Source organism: Zea mays, chromosome 1 (genome assembly GCF_902167145.1).
Source record: "Zea mays cultivar B73 chromosome 1, Zm-B73-REFERENCE-NAM-5.0, whole genome shotgun sequence".
In the NCBI taxonomy this organism is placed as follows: Eukaryota; Viridiplantae; Streptophyta; class Magnoliopsida; order Poales; family Poaceae; genus Zea; species Zea mays.
In genome coordinates, this window is record NC_050096.1 from 295092299 (window position 1) to 295105255 (window position 12957).

Sequence of the window (12957 nt, forward strand, 5' to 3'; positions counted from 1 at the left end):
TTCTTGATCTCCCTAAGAAGGTGTTCTACACGTAAGTTTACATTTGAGCGTGCACCTGTAACCCCTACAGCGCTCACCTGCATAACACACAGGTTAGTAATGCCACTAAACCTTAAATATATATTCAAGGTCTTAAGTCTAAAAATGATGGTGAAACAGAAAGGCTAGGCGTTTCTTCCAGGTGGCATAATTTTTTACTTAAAAATCTAAATGATTTGCTTTATATTTTTTCTAGAAAATATATGTCAAGCAAGAGACAAAAACATCGCTCTAACATTTCATTAATGTAGAGGCATGATATTAATGCTTATCTGGTATGTGCTATTTCAGGATGAGAAAAAACTATTAACTAGTGCAGACATAGAAGTGACCCCAGAATATATAAACTATGCCTGGAGCTTTCAACTAGAAAAATAATTGGGATCTTCTGGATACTCACAAGATAGAGAAATCCTTCTGAAGCTTGTGCAATTCCCTTCATCCGATCTGTCGGCGTGGTTGGCGTTGTAAGCAGCACCTGCAAGCAATCATGCAAAATAAAAAATGGTATATGGCTGACACTCAAGATTTTCTTCGATAAAGGAAGCTTTTATAACAATACCAAGTACATTACACTCAAGATATCTATTCTGTTGATTGGTCCACCATGATTAATAAGCAAAGCTATTAGGTGTGGTACCAAACCAGGTTACAAAAAGAAATAAAAAAGGCCTTGATGTAACCTATCCTGAATTTAGTGGACTGGACAAACCCCGTTGACATGTGTGAGCCCAAGTAGCTAGACCCGCTTCTAGGGCTGGGTTGCTGCAAAGGCCCAGAAGATCTTTTGCAACTGTGTATATTTGCAGGTCTGGAATGGGCAGAGCCCAAGCTGAAGATTTGATAGGTCCCATCTCGAGTAAGAATTTAGTTAGCACCCAGATAGCAACACAAGTACGCAACAAACTTTGTGCAAGTGGTGCATGCAAAGATGAGAGTGGGTATGAACCAGCTCTATGTTGTGCATAATGGCCTCGCTCCTCAGCAACGCTGTCTCCTCCAAAGGAAGATCAGGCACTACAAGTCCTGTGACATATAAAAAGTGTAACACAAAGATTTTATTGACGGAACAACAAAATGACAGAAACTAAGCGTGAATCATATTTGATAAATGGAAGATGCAAGAACAACAAGACACCACTTACGCCCCGTTTGGATCCTTGGATTGAATTCCATTCTAACAATAGTAATTTCGGCAAAGATCAATTAAGCTAATATGGTTTTATGCGAAATATATATTTGTATACTATTATTAGCAACATGTGGGAGATATTTATGTGCTACATTTTTAATATAGAGGAGTGAGATGAAGAGAATCTTATAAGTTGAAGAGTAGAAACATATTCCATTGGTACATAAAATTATTTCCTATACTTTACCCCATGAATTTGAGATAGATTTCTATCTTAGCTTTGGAAAGGTGTGGAATGTCAAATTTCAAGCTAAATAGACTACTTTATTAAGTAAATTCCAATTCCTCCAAAATGAATAGATCTAAACGGCCCCTTATAGTAATAGAAAATATGAAACAACCAAAATGGGAGTTTACCATGTATGCCAGCTTGTTTGATAGTAGACATGAAGTTTCCCACACCACGTTTCAGAATTGGATTATAGTATGTGAAAAGAACAATGGGGCAAGAAAGCTCAGGTGTAACCCCCTTCAGCATCTCTATGACAGAATCAAGTGTAGTGCCTTTCTTAAGCGCCCGTGTTGCAGAAGCCTGAAATGATGTCAATCTAAAACTGTAAAATCTGTATCAGATCAGATCACATACTATGATGCAGCTGCTGAGAGAAAAGGCCATCACGACTTACCTGAATAACTGGCCCATCAGCCAGTGGATCCGAGTATGGTACGCCAACCTCTATAACATCCGAACCGCAGGAATTGAGAATCTTCAATGCTTTCGATGTGGTTACCAGGTCAGGATCACCAGCAGTTATGAACGGGATGAATGCACTCTGAAAATTTCCCAGGTTAGACTGTCAACTTAAATTAAGGTGCTGTCTGGGATTGATCCAGCTCCAGAAAATTTAGGGGGTGTTTGGTTGCAAGGGATAATTTTTAGTCTCTTCGTTTTAGTCTCTTTTAGTCTCTAATTTGCCATACATAAGGACTAAAGGAGAGACTAAATCAGTTTAGTCCCTAGTCCCTCAAGTGGTGGCTAAAGGGGACTAAACCATATTTTTTTCCTCCATTGCCCTTATCCCACGTCCATGTTGCTATAGATTCCAGGGGTATTTGAGTCTTTGGACACTATATTTAATTACTTTAGAATTTGTTTAGTCCCTAGAATTAAACAGGAAGGGACTAAAGTTTAGTCCTAGAACTAAACTTTAGTCCTAGGACTAATTGGAACCAAACGGGGTCTTAGTGGAATTGATAGAGCAGGCCATTAGGTGTTCCATAAAATCGTATAGTTTTGAAGTTGTGAACCCCCGTAAGTCATTTAGATAAGTCATTTTATTTATTATTTAGATTAAAAATATTTTTAAAACTATTTAAATTTCTATTATAAACTACACCTTTAAATTAAAGCTGGAACCTGGATCCGTACCATACACCCCCTAAATCTGGGAATTAAATTCCATTGACCCTGGGTCCAAATCCCCCATCCATGCGCCCATGGCTGGGATACTACTGTGTGGCATCTAAACAAAATCAGACATTACGAGATGCGGCTCCTCTCCACAACATAAGTGTATTGATGTCGGCATCTGTGCGGCTCCTTGGTTTGTGGCTCCACCCTCCCTCTCTGACAAGTGATTTTCCCACGTGTTCACTGGAGTATTTTCTAAATCCTTACACCAAAAGACTATTTGCCAACTAAGACTTTTACCCATGCTCACACCCATATTAAAACTTCACTCTGCGAACAGTGTAAAACAGTATTTTGGGTAACCATATGAGTGAACTGCTGGATACGATTTAAGGCAGATCTGCACCATACTCTTTCAATTGCAAATTGTAAGTCGTTTTTGCTTTATTAGGTACATAGTTTTTTGCTATATATCTAGACATACCATATATCAAAGTGCATAACAAAAGCTAATAAGGTATGCATCTAGAAAAGACAAAATAACACAGAATTTGGAATGGAGTACAATGCAAGATCCCTGCAACTAAAGATTGGTCTCTGCTTAGCATGTTATCGCTACTCTGGATACAAATTTCTTAATGCAGTTACCTTTGTTGAGAATGAACACTGTGGCACCTAAAATATAAACACTGCTTTTAAAGACAAAGACGGATCAATGTGCACATCAAGCCAGCAGCCACTATTGTGCAAGATCAGGCTAGATTTTTACGGAAATTAAACCAGCACGATGTGTACTCGACATAAAACCACTAGATTTGGACAATTCATGCAAGGAATACACAGATTGTTCCAAAGCCCTAATCCATTTCCTTGCAACTAAATGGGACCAAAATTAGGTATTCCCTGCAACCAACCGGGACCAACATTGGGTATCGGCCACCACGGCGCCAGCAATCCAACCCTGCGACTCAATCAGGAACAGCAAGAGAAATGTGGGTGCTGGGGTGAATTGCCCCGCAAGGGTTGCGACGAAGCGAAGCACGAACGTGAGGTCTCAAACGCACGCACCTTGCCTTGCTCCCTGAGGTTGGAGAAGGTCTCGGCGACGGTGAGCTTGCCGGCCGCAGCGCCGCCGTTGGCCATGGGCGCGGATGTGTCCACCACTCCACCCGACAGAGGGCCACCTCCGAGCGCTGCCTTTGTGGGGTCAGGAGTAGCCGGCGAGGAGGAGGTCTCGGCGGCGGCGGGCGGTGAACCGAGTGGCGAACACGGAGACGGAGGGGAGCAGCCTTGATTGCGAGTTTGCGATCCGCTTGCGACTTTGCGATTGCGAGTGTCACGTGTGTGACTGGTACTGGAGGTCTATCTGTGGCGACTGTGGGCAGTAACTGAGGCTCAAACCTGACAAAATTTTAATTCAAGAATTACATTCCATATGCACGTGTGTTGATTTTTTTGGTACTCCCTAAGATTGTCGTTTAAGTTTTTTGACAACAAATTTAACCGACTCATCTTATTCAAAAATATTTATGAAAACGTAGAAAAAATCAATTCATAATTAAAGTAAATTATATAATAAACTAAATTAGAACGAAAATAAATTATAATTATGAAAAAAATGAATAAGACGCATCGGTCAAACTTAAATAAGACAAACAACATCGGTCAAACTTAAAAAAGACAAACGACATTCTTTATAAGATAGAGGGAGTAAGTTTGAGCATCTATTGTGCTCGTCCACTGATAGTGGGAGCATTTGATGTTTCTACTAGTTGAGAGTCCTATTGTGTGCTACATCATGACTCTTCGCCATCTTTATTATTTATATTCATAAAAGATAACTAGCCTAAGGATAATAATTTTGATTTTTTAGGGTTGGAGAGAGGTCACTAACATTAGTCCTAACTAGTGGTTATTTGCTTATTATTTTAGTTAGGACTTGGTTTAGTGAAGGATCCACTAAAAACCGTTACACACCTACAGTTAGAGTGCATTGGATTTGGTGTTAGACAGTTCTTGTAATGTGCTTTCTTGCAACCAATAGTATATAGCTAGTGTCTAGTGGTTGACTTGATATGTCTAGTAACCCCTGTACGGTGCAAACGTACAGTGACACACCGATTCAGTACGCTAAAGGCGAACCCCTTTGTTGCATGGAACTATCTTGTCAGTCGCTATGTCTTTTATGCGAGCGTGCTCCAATAAGAACTAGTAGGGATTGTCGACTCTCTGGCACCTAAAAAACATCACTGAGCTCCTAACCCTCTCTTTACATTATGCATTTATCTTTGGCAATTACTTTCTTATCTTTACCTGACGTGTAAAACTTTACGGGTAAGATAGAAAATACTATTAGGCATAAGATGTGAAATGGAGAAATTTTTAGATTACTCTAATTTATCCTTCTCTTGACTATCTTGATCCTTTCACACAATACATGTGACTAGAAGGGACGATTTCTTTTTGAGCTGGCTCATGGAAGACCAATTAGTATGCATGATCAGTGGTACCAACCGGGACTAAATGTCCTCCGTTGATGCCCGAAAACCTAGAATCAAAACTGATGATCACATTGGTCTCTAGCCTAAATTTAATTGGAACTGATGGGCCGTCGTTTCTATAGTGGTGTACACACATTGATATTCCCTTCCGTATGTTTTGAAATTGTAGCTCACTTTTAGTTCTTTTATACTGTGATTCACAAACCTTCTCTACTACATTTGAGAATTGCTTAGAAAGTTATGATAACATCACTACAAGTTCAGATAAATGCATATCAAGATTTTTGTAGAATGTAATGAGCTAGCCACTTATTATTATTATTGTTGTTGTTGTTACAAACTGACAATCTTTAAAAAGGCTGAGTCAGGACAAACTCGAGCTGAACTGTAATTTAAAATGAATGGAGTAACCACTGAATCGCAGCACCATGCAATGATGTAACATTTCTTCCTTTTTTTTAAACAAAGGAATCGTTGATTTTATATTGATAACTTATTGTTGCAATTTGTAAAAAAGCAACCTTGCCGAATGGATCATTATTAATTGTGCTACTTCTGCAACATTGTTCTCCAACGTGCTTGCTAACACAGCCTATATCGCGTCAATACGACTAGTTCACTGGCATGGTAGCGCGTTCTTCATGCTCCTGGCGTATTTCTCTAGCCTCTTCAATCCTTCCTTGGGAGAGGCTGCTTCGCCTAACTGTCTCACCATTGCGCTACCAATGATCACACCATCTGCACCCCACTCTGCAATCTGTCCAGGTGCAATATATATACTGTTAGAATTTGTTACTATAAAAAAATATGTGAATAAGTTTTTGAGGCATTTTTTTTAAAAAAGTTTTGCCTACCTGCTTTACATGCTCAGGTTTCGATATGCCAAACCCGACAGCCACGGGTATGTCAGTGACCTGCAGCAAACAAAAAAACACAAGCCAGCCAGCCAGCTCAGTGATTGTGATTGGTAACAACAAAAACGAATAAAAATGGCATCTTCTCTCTCTCCCTCTCTTTTCTCCTTTTCCTTTGACATGACGTATTATTACCTGTTTAACCTCCTGAATGAGAGACTGGACACGTGTGTTCACGTTTGCGCGTGGACCTGTAACTCCATTGACGGTCGCCTGTGATGGTCAAGTAGGATACATGAGCATGCATGCATGTCATCGGCCGGCAAGTTCAGTCGCTAGCAAAACTCCTGGACGGAAAGTTTTGTGTCACTTACGAGATAGACGAATCCTCGTGAAGCTCGTGTTATCTCCCCCATCCTGTCCGCTGGCGTAGATGGTGTTGTGAGCAGCACCTGCATGCGTTCAGCCATTGTTCATGTCGTGAGACATACGCTGCTTTCTCAATTTTATATTGCGCAGAAGAACTAGACTAGGAGACGACGCCACGTGCTTCTCCTTGATAATTGATGTCACATACCAGCTCGAGGCTGTTCTTGATGGCTTCGGTCCTGAGAGTGAGAGCACACGAGTTCCCATACGGGAGGTCGGGAACTATGAGGCCGTGCACGCCGGCTTCCTTGACGGCGGCGGCGAAGTCGGCCAGGCCCCACCGCACGATGGGGTTGAAGTAGGAGAAGAGCACCACGGGGCAGGACAGCTCCGGCGTCACCTCCTTCAGCATCGCCAGCACGCCGTCCGGCGTCGCGCCGCTCGCCCGCGCCCGCGCCGCCGACGCCTGGATGACCGGCCCGTCGGCGTAGGGGTCCGAGAAGGGAACGCCGAGCTCGATGACGTCGGCGCCGCAGGCGTCCAGGAGCCGCAGCGCCTCCGCCGTCGTCGCCAGGTCCGGGTCGCCGGCGGTGATGTACGGGATGAACGCCGTCTGCGAGAACCACGACGTCACAACGGAGTTCCAAGTCAGGACCCGTACATGGCTGTGCCTACATAATAGTACTGGAGAGTGCAGATGCAGACGACATGGTCTGCGAAACCGGCAGGCATCGGCCGGACAGAACCACGCATGTGCATACCTTGCCCTGCGCCCTGAGCCTGGACATGGTCTGCGACACCGGCAGGCATCGGCCGCCGGCACCGGCGGTGAGCTTGGCCGGCGCCGCCGGGGCAGCCGGAGCTACCGCGGCGACCGCCCTTACAGTGGCCACAGACCTCCGCCGCCCCGGCATGGCCACTGCAGCTGGTAGCCGCTTCGATAACGGCGACGAGTGGACTGCCGCCGGGGACGAAGACCACCGGGAGGAGGTCGATGCAGCCTTGATCGCGGAGGCCATATGTCTCTAGTACGGGCTCACGTACTGTGGTTCGATTTCGATGGATCGGTTGGAGCTGGTTTATACGGCCGCTACGGTGTGGGGGAGCAAAGTCACTGGGGGCCTGTGGCTTCGCTAGCTAGCTTCACGAGCAGCTGTGTGCAACTGCTCAGCTCGAACTCTGGAACGCCGGCAGTAGGATATGAGATGCTGGTGCCATGCCCACCGTGCCACAGATTATATATAGCAGCAGCGGGACGAGGAGGCCAGCCAGCTTCAGCAACAGTGCAACACCCATCAACAGTGCTTTCTGTACATCTCTAGGCTGAGCCCACGCCCCTACGCGTGTTTAAGGTAGGCCCTTAGCGGTACCCTTTCTCCCACCCCTAAACGGCAGCAACTTTCTCTCGCCCTCGTTGTTTTCAGCAGCTATTCTATCCTATTCCTATCTTATCCTATATTTTAAACCTCATTTTATAAACATTAATATCTACATTATAAAGCCTCTACTTTACATGATCTGTAGCGGACATCCTATATCTAGGTATTCAATATTCTCTTCCTAAATATTTTTATACTCTAAATTATGAAATAAACACAAAATTAATATATATATATATATATATATATATATATATATATATATATATACCATTTTAGACTATAATAAATACATATGTAGAAAAACAATTTTTTTTGGAAATACAATATACCATTTTAGAGAGAATCGTTGTGAGAGTTGTGATTTAGGGGAATAGTGGATAAAGAAAAAAGAGAGATATAAAAAAATGATATAAGAGAACCGTTTCGGACCGCCAGGCAGGCGGCAGGATGTTGCCGGCGTGAAACTGACAGCTCGGGTCATTTGCTAGCTAGCTCCTCGTCATTCAAAAAACGTGTGTGTGGATTTACTGGTCCCGCATACTCTGATAGGGGGAAACCTTCTGTGTTCTCGGAGAATTTGGATTTAGGACTCGTTTTGGTTCGTACCCTCCCAGGCAGTTGCTGTCAGGCAACAGAACCTGATGTTCGAAATCGAACGCCGGGAAATGCTGCCTGGGCTAGGCAAGTCCGGCCACGAGTAAACAAAAAGGATCTGTTAGTCAAGAGGCTAAATTTTAGTCTAAACTAAAGTTTAGTCCCTATCTTATATAATTAAAGAGACTAAAAGTATTCCGAACGTATTAAATGACTCCTAAGAAAATAAAAATATCCCTTATCATTCTCTCACCATTAGTGCAATTGAAATAAATGAGGAACAAAATGTGGAATGCATATAGTTTTGTCCCTTTTAGTCATTTTATAGGGCATGTACAACTTAGATACTACGTTGCGATTCTTCAAGCATTAGATACACATAATAAACCCCTTCATATAACATAATATATTTATGTCTTGTATCTTATACACTAGAACCTCTCAACATACAACTTATTTAATTATGTGGGTTATATGGCTAAAACTGTATCTAAACTTAGAGAACAGTGCTAGAGATATTCCATCACCAAGATACCGCCATATATTTTTTGCACTTACCCCTTGATACCCCTTTATGTTACGGGACATTTGTGTGGGTTGTACATACCTTTAAGGGACTAGGAAGTTAAACAGTTTAGTCTCTGTTTTAGTCCTACTATTTGATAATTTAGAGACTAAATGAGACTAAAAAAACTAATCTTTAATCATTCAAAGCAAACATGCCCTCATTAGCCCTGTAAACCTTCTGCGTGCTGTCATAGAAATTTAAAGCAACAATTATTTCAGTGCGCAAGTGTATCTCTCTATATCTATATCTTAGAATGACTTAATAAATTTAAATTATTCACGATCTTTATAAGTCATTTGTTAAATCATTTTCGGAATAGGTGATTATCATTTATATTGACGAATAGTTCTACTCTATATATATAATAACATAATGTATATGCGTTACAACAGCACATCAATTATATTTGATAATATAATGCAGCAACTGTATAATATACGAGGGCCTAATGACAAATCAGTGTGATAGATTCTTCTAAAAAAATTAAAATTAAAGTAGACTCCCCTCGTACTGAAGATAGCTGCTCGTGATATGGATTCATTGGTGTCACTAAGTCTATCTTCAACAATATCTGATAAAAGGCACGGTCCACTACATATAAATGATACAAGTTTCCTCAAGGCGTACAACATGGTGCGTTTCGTTCGGGCGGGCCGCCTACGCTGAATCCCGCGGCGCCATGAAGTTGTTGCATGAAGTTGTTTTATATTTGTTGATGCATGTATGTACACCACCGCTATATCTGTTGATTCATGTACGCAGTGAAGATTTTTGACGTTTTATGTACGGAGGTGTTAAAAATATGAATGATATCTAAATCTGACCAAAACTAACTAAATTTACATCACCTAGTTGGATTACATTTTCGTTTCCGTACCATGAAAATATAGTACTGTAGATGATGTAATGTAAATATTTTAATTACTCCATAAATCATTTTCGGCATACAAGAAAGAAAATCTTTTTGTTGTACATCTAAATAATATATAATACAACTTTCTGGTGCATTGTAGGTTTTGCTAAATAGGAACGACGCACAAAAATGTATTGTAAGAAGTATATATTTTAATTTTATGAAGTACGCAATTCAAAAAATTTAATTGCCGAAATAGAATTACATAAAGTAGATTATGAATTCTCGTAACAATGTACAGAGGACCAAATTTAGAGGTCGTTGTTAAAGATAGAAGATATAGAAGATTGAATCTTTTAAATAGTGTTATAAAGAATAGAGAATATTCTTTTAAATGTGAAATTTAAAAAACACGCTGGAACATTCTAATCAACCATACTAACACAGTACCACATCCTTTTCTCAATTCATGGGTGATGTCTAGTATCCCATCAACCATACTAAGACTATCTCAGTGAGACTCCATATCCCACACTCTATCTCACCATTTATTTTAAACTCTACTTTACAAACAATACAATTTATATTACAAATAATACTTTATACGACCGTTTACATGGTCCGCTAGAGATGACCTAACAAAGTACCACGTCCTTTTCTCCATTTATGGGTCATGTCTAGTATCCCACCCATTTGTGTCCATCCCTCTAGGTAAGGTCTAGGAAAACCCACGTTTATGACATAAAATTTGTAAACAAACACTGTCGGCAAATAAATTATATATAGAACAATGTGTTGTCATGTCAACAACTGAGGTTGGTAAAGGTCGGACTATGAACAAACATTAATCAATCCGGGGTATACCACCGGAAGGATGATCTAATTTATTAATTTTGGATCACTGGTAAAAAAAGCTCTAGGTTCGTAATCTATTTTCATTCGTGTTTTCAGAACTATCAGTGCTAGTACTAGTAGTAAAGAGCTCAAAGCCTACAGTAGAGTTTAATTTTTATAGACAGTTTCGGTGCTATTTTTAGTAGCGGTTTTCTTGATGAACCGTATGTAGAAATATGATTTTCTCCTGGTAGATTTATTAAGAAACCGCTACTAAAAATTATTTTTATCCTGATTTTTTTATATTTTTAAATGACCTCGTATGAAAAAACCACCAACATAAAAATTGTAGATCTCTAAAAGTATAAAACTTTGTAGTTGATAACCTTTTATTTGAAATCATTTTGGCTCTAAAAAATTACATCTAAATTTGTCAAGTTTAAAAAAATGTAAATTTTGCAAACGAACTCGGATGAGAAAAGTACCAAATAGAAGTTGTAGACTTCAAAAGTTATGAAACTTTGTAGTTGACAACTTTTTTATTTGAATCCATTTACAACCTTAAATAATCAATTTATACTCGGATTGTTCTAATATGGAGGCAACAAAACTACAATATAGACACGAAGGGCTTGTTTGGTTGGTGGTCTGAAAATTTTGTGTGGCCTAGGCATGCACTCCAGGCATCCAATTTCTCATGCCTCGGGTTGGATTTTGTTGCCTCGCAGACACATCTAGGCCAGAACAGCAACCAAACAGGTCCGAAGTAAATGATAGATGGAGTGTTAGAGGGAGCTATGCGCGAGGGTGAGATGGGCTGGTGGGGCCTAGTGAGGCCCCTCCCCTAATAAAATTATTTATTTACTATTTTAAAACACATTTTATGTTTTTTGGAAAAGATCTTCACTTGCGGTCTTATTAGCTCGACGCGAGTGAAAATCAATTTTCACGGGCGATTTTCTCAACCCGAAAGCCAATAACAATTGATTTTCACTAGCGGTTCTCAGTTACCTGTATATACAAATATTTTTTTCTACTGGCCCCTAGCACTAGCGGTTCTAAAAAACGTCAGTACAAATGTGTTCACAACCGCCTGATTTTTACTGTTGTTTTCTTAGGGCGACCGATGGTGGAAATCGATATTCACGGGACGATCTTAGTTACCCACCTGCATAGATAATTTTTTATTGTTCCCTAACACTTTTGGTTCTGAAAAACGGCAGTATAAATATGTTTACAACCGTATGTATAGAGCCTCTATCAGGGGCGGATCCAGAGGGGGTAAAGTGGGCCATGACCCCCTCTCAATTATGTACAATCTTTTAAATATAATGACCGGTTAATGTTAAGTTAAGTTTAGAAAAAACCAAAGTTTTGATGTGATATAGTGCTATTCTAAACCTCTAAACTAAATAGGTAGCGACTAAAATTAGCCGAAAAATTTAGAATGGGTCAACTAATTTTTAGCTATACCTTTCAAATAATCATTAATTGTTACCTCAACCTAGCTAAAACCAGTTAACAATTAGCTTTAGAGGCTTAGATCAGGGCATAAAACAACCCTGTCATGAGCCTCCTCGTCAGATCCTTCCCGACCTAGTCCTCGCATCCATCAGGCTGACCCTAATCTTTTCAACGCCACCTAAACTAGTTTGCCTCGATGCCCCATTTCGGCCACTGCCTCCTTCCTGACGCGACGCTGCCCAACCCCCTCCTTCCTGGCGCCTCCACCCTGCCCCATCGTCGTCGTGTCACCTGCCCGCCCAATAAAGCCGGGTCTCACTCATCGCAATGATGTGACCCTCTTTGTGGCCAACGAGCTTGGCGAACCAGCAAGCCCTGGCTCTCAGCTGCAGACGTCGCCTCACCCCACCCCTTTACTGGCATCCCTGTCCTTCTAAGAGATCGATATTTGACAAGATAAACGTCTTTGATTCGGTCATCAAAAACTTAACGACATGTTTGTTTATTTTGTTCATACAGTTTTATTCTTTGAATTTGTTTCGTGTATTGATATGAAACTTGAATTCTATATAACACTAGTTTTTTATGATCTTTACTTAATTTTATCACGTGGTCTTTCTGGCCCCCTATGAATTCATGGCCTGCATCCGCCACTGGCTTCTGTGTTAGGTGCCAGTAAAAATGTTTCGGACAGGCGGTGACACCGTCGTGCGTTGACATTCGGTAAAAAAAAAACTCACCCAAAAGGCCAAAAGCATAGTTTAAGCAGCACAAATGAGCGATGATACAGCACACTGCCATCTGAACGCTCACTAGACAGTACTGTTGCCCTTGCCCAGATGTGCTGGATGGAGTAGGCAACAAATCAGCAATAAAGAATAGGTGATGCACGTATTCTTTTCTTTAATTAGTCAACATATGTAAAACGCTGATAATTAGTAATGCCAAATTATCGC

General features: G+C 40.8%; 2 protein-coding genes across 6 annotated transcripts in view; both read right to left on the reverse strand.

The window, feature by feature from the left end:
- LOC541855 (indole-3-glycerol phosphate lyase 1) overlaps window positions 1-4004 on the reverse strand; it is a 23321-nt gene extending 19317 nt beyond the window's left edge. For 4 of the 5 annotated variants that reach the window (XM_035960864.1, XM_035960863.1, XM_035960862.1 and 1 more), the window contains exons 1-5: window positions 3651-4004; window positions 1858-2004; window positions 1589-1763; window positions 989-1065; window positions 440-517 (exon numbers count right to left, since the gene is read on the reverse strand). In XM_035960864.1, the coding sequence (XP_035816757.1) occupies window positions 440-517; window positions 989-1065; window positions 1589-1763; window positions 1858-2004; window positions 3651-3725 (552 nt within the window). In that variant the 5' untranslated portion in view covers window positions 3726-4004. Of the gene's footprint in view, window positions 1-439; window positions 518-988; window positions 1066-1588; window positions 1764-1857; window positions 2005-3506; window positions 3544-3650 lie in introns of all 5 variants that reach the window. The other variant, XM_035960865.1, reaches the window with a different exon arrangement.
- A 1514-nt stretch (window positions 4005-5518) lies between these two features.
- LOC100273163 (uncharacterized) lies at window positions 5519-7492 on the reverse strand. Its single transcript, NM_001395064.1, has 6 exons — window positions 7068-7492; window positions 6515-6919; window positions 6312-6389; window positions 6133-6210; window positions 5938-5997; window positions 5519-5840 (listed from the first exon to the last, which is right to left on the reverse strand). The coding sequence occupies exons 1-6, from the start codon at window positions 7323-7325 to the stop codon at window positions 5700-5702; spliced, it is 1020 nt and encodes a 339-aa protein (NP_001381993.1). The 5' UTR covers window positions 7326-7492; the 3' UTR covers window positions 5519-5699.
- Window positions 7493-12957: the final 5465 nt, after the last annotated feature.

What these genes read in the sequence shown, in the direction of transcription:
- LOC100273163 (NM_001395064.1), bottom strand. Translation starts at nt 7,325, where the DNA reads ATGGCCTCCGCGATCAAGGCTGCATCGACCTCCTCCCGGTGGTCTTCG. An exon ending in TCAAGAACAGCCTCGAGCTG is followed by an intron (nt 6,390 to 6,514) that starts GTATGTGACATC and finishes GAACGCATGCAG; the next exon opens with GTGCTGCTCACAACACCATC. An exon ending in TCATTCAGGAGGTTAAACAG is followed by an intron (nt 5,998 to 6,132) that starts GTAATAATACGT and finishes TGTTTGCTGCAG; the next exon opens with GTCACTGACATACCCGTGGC.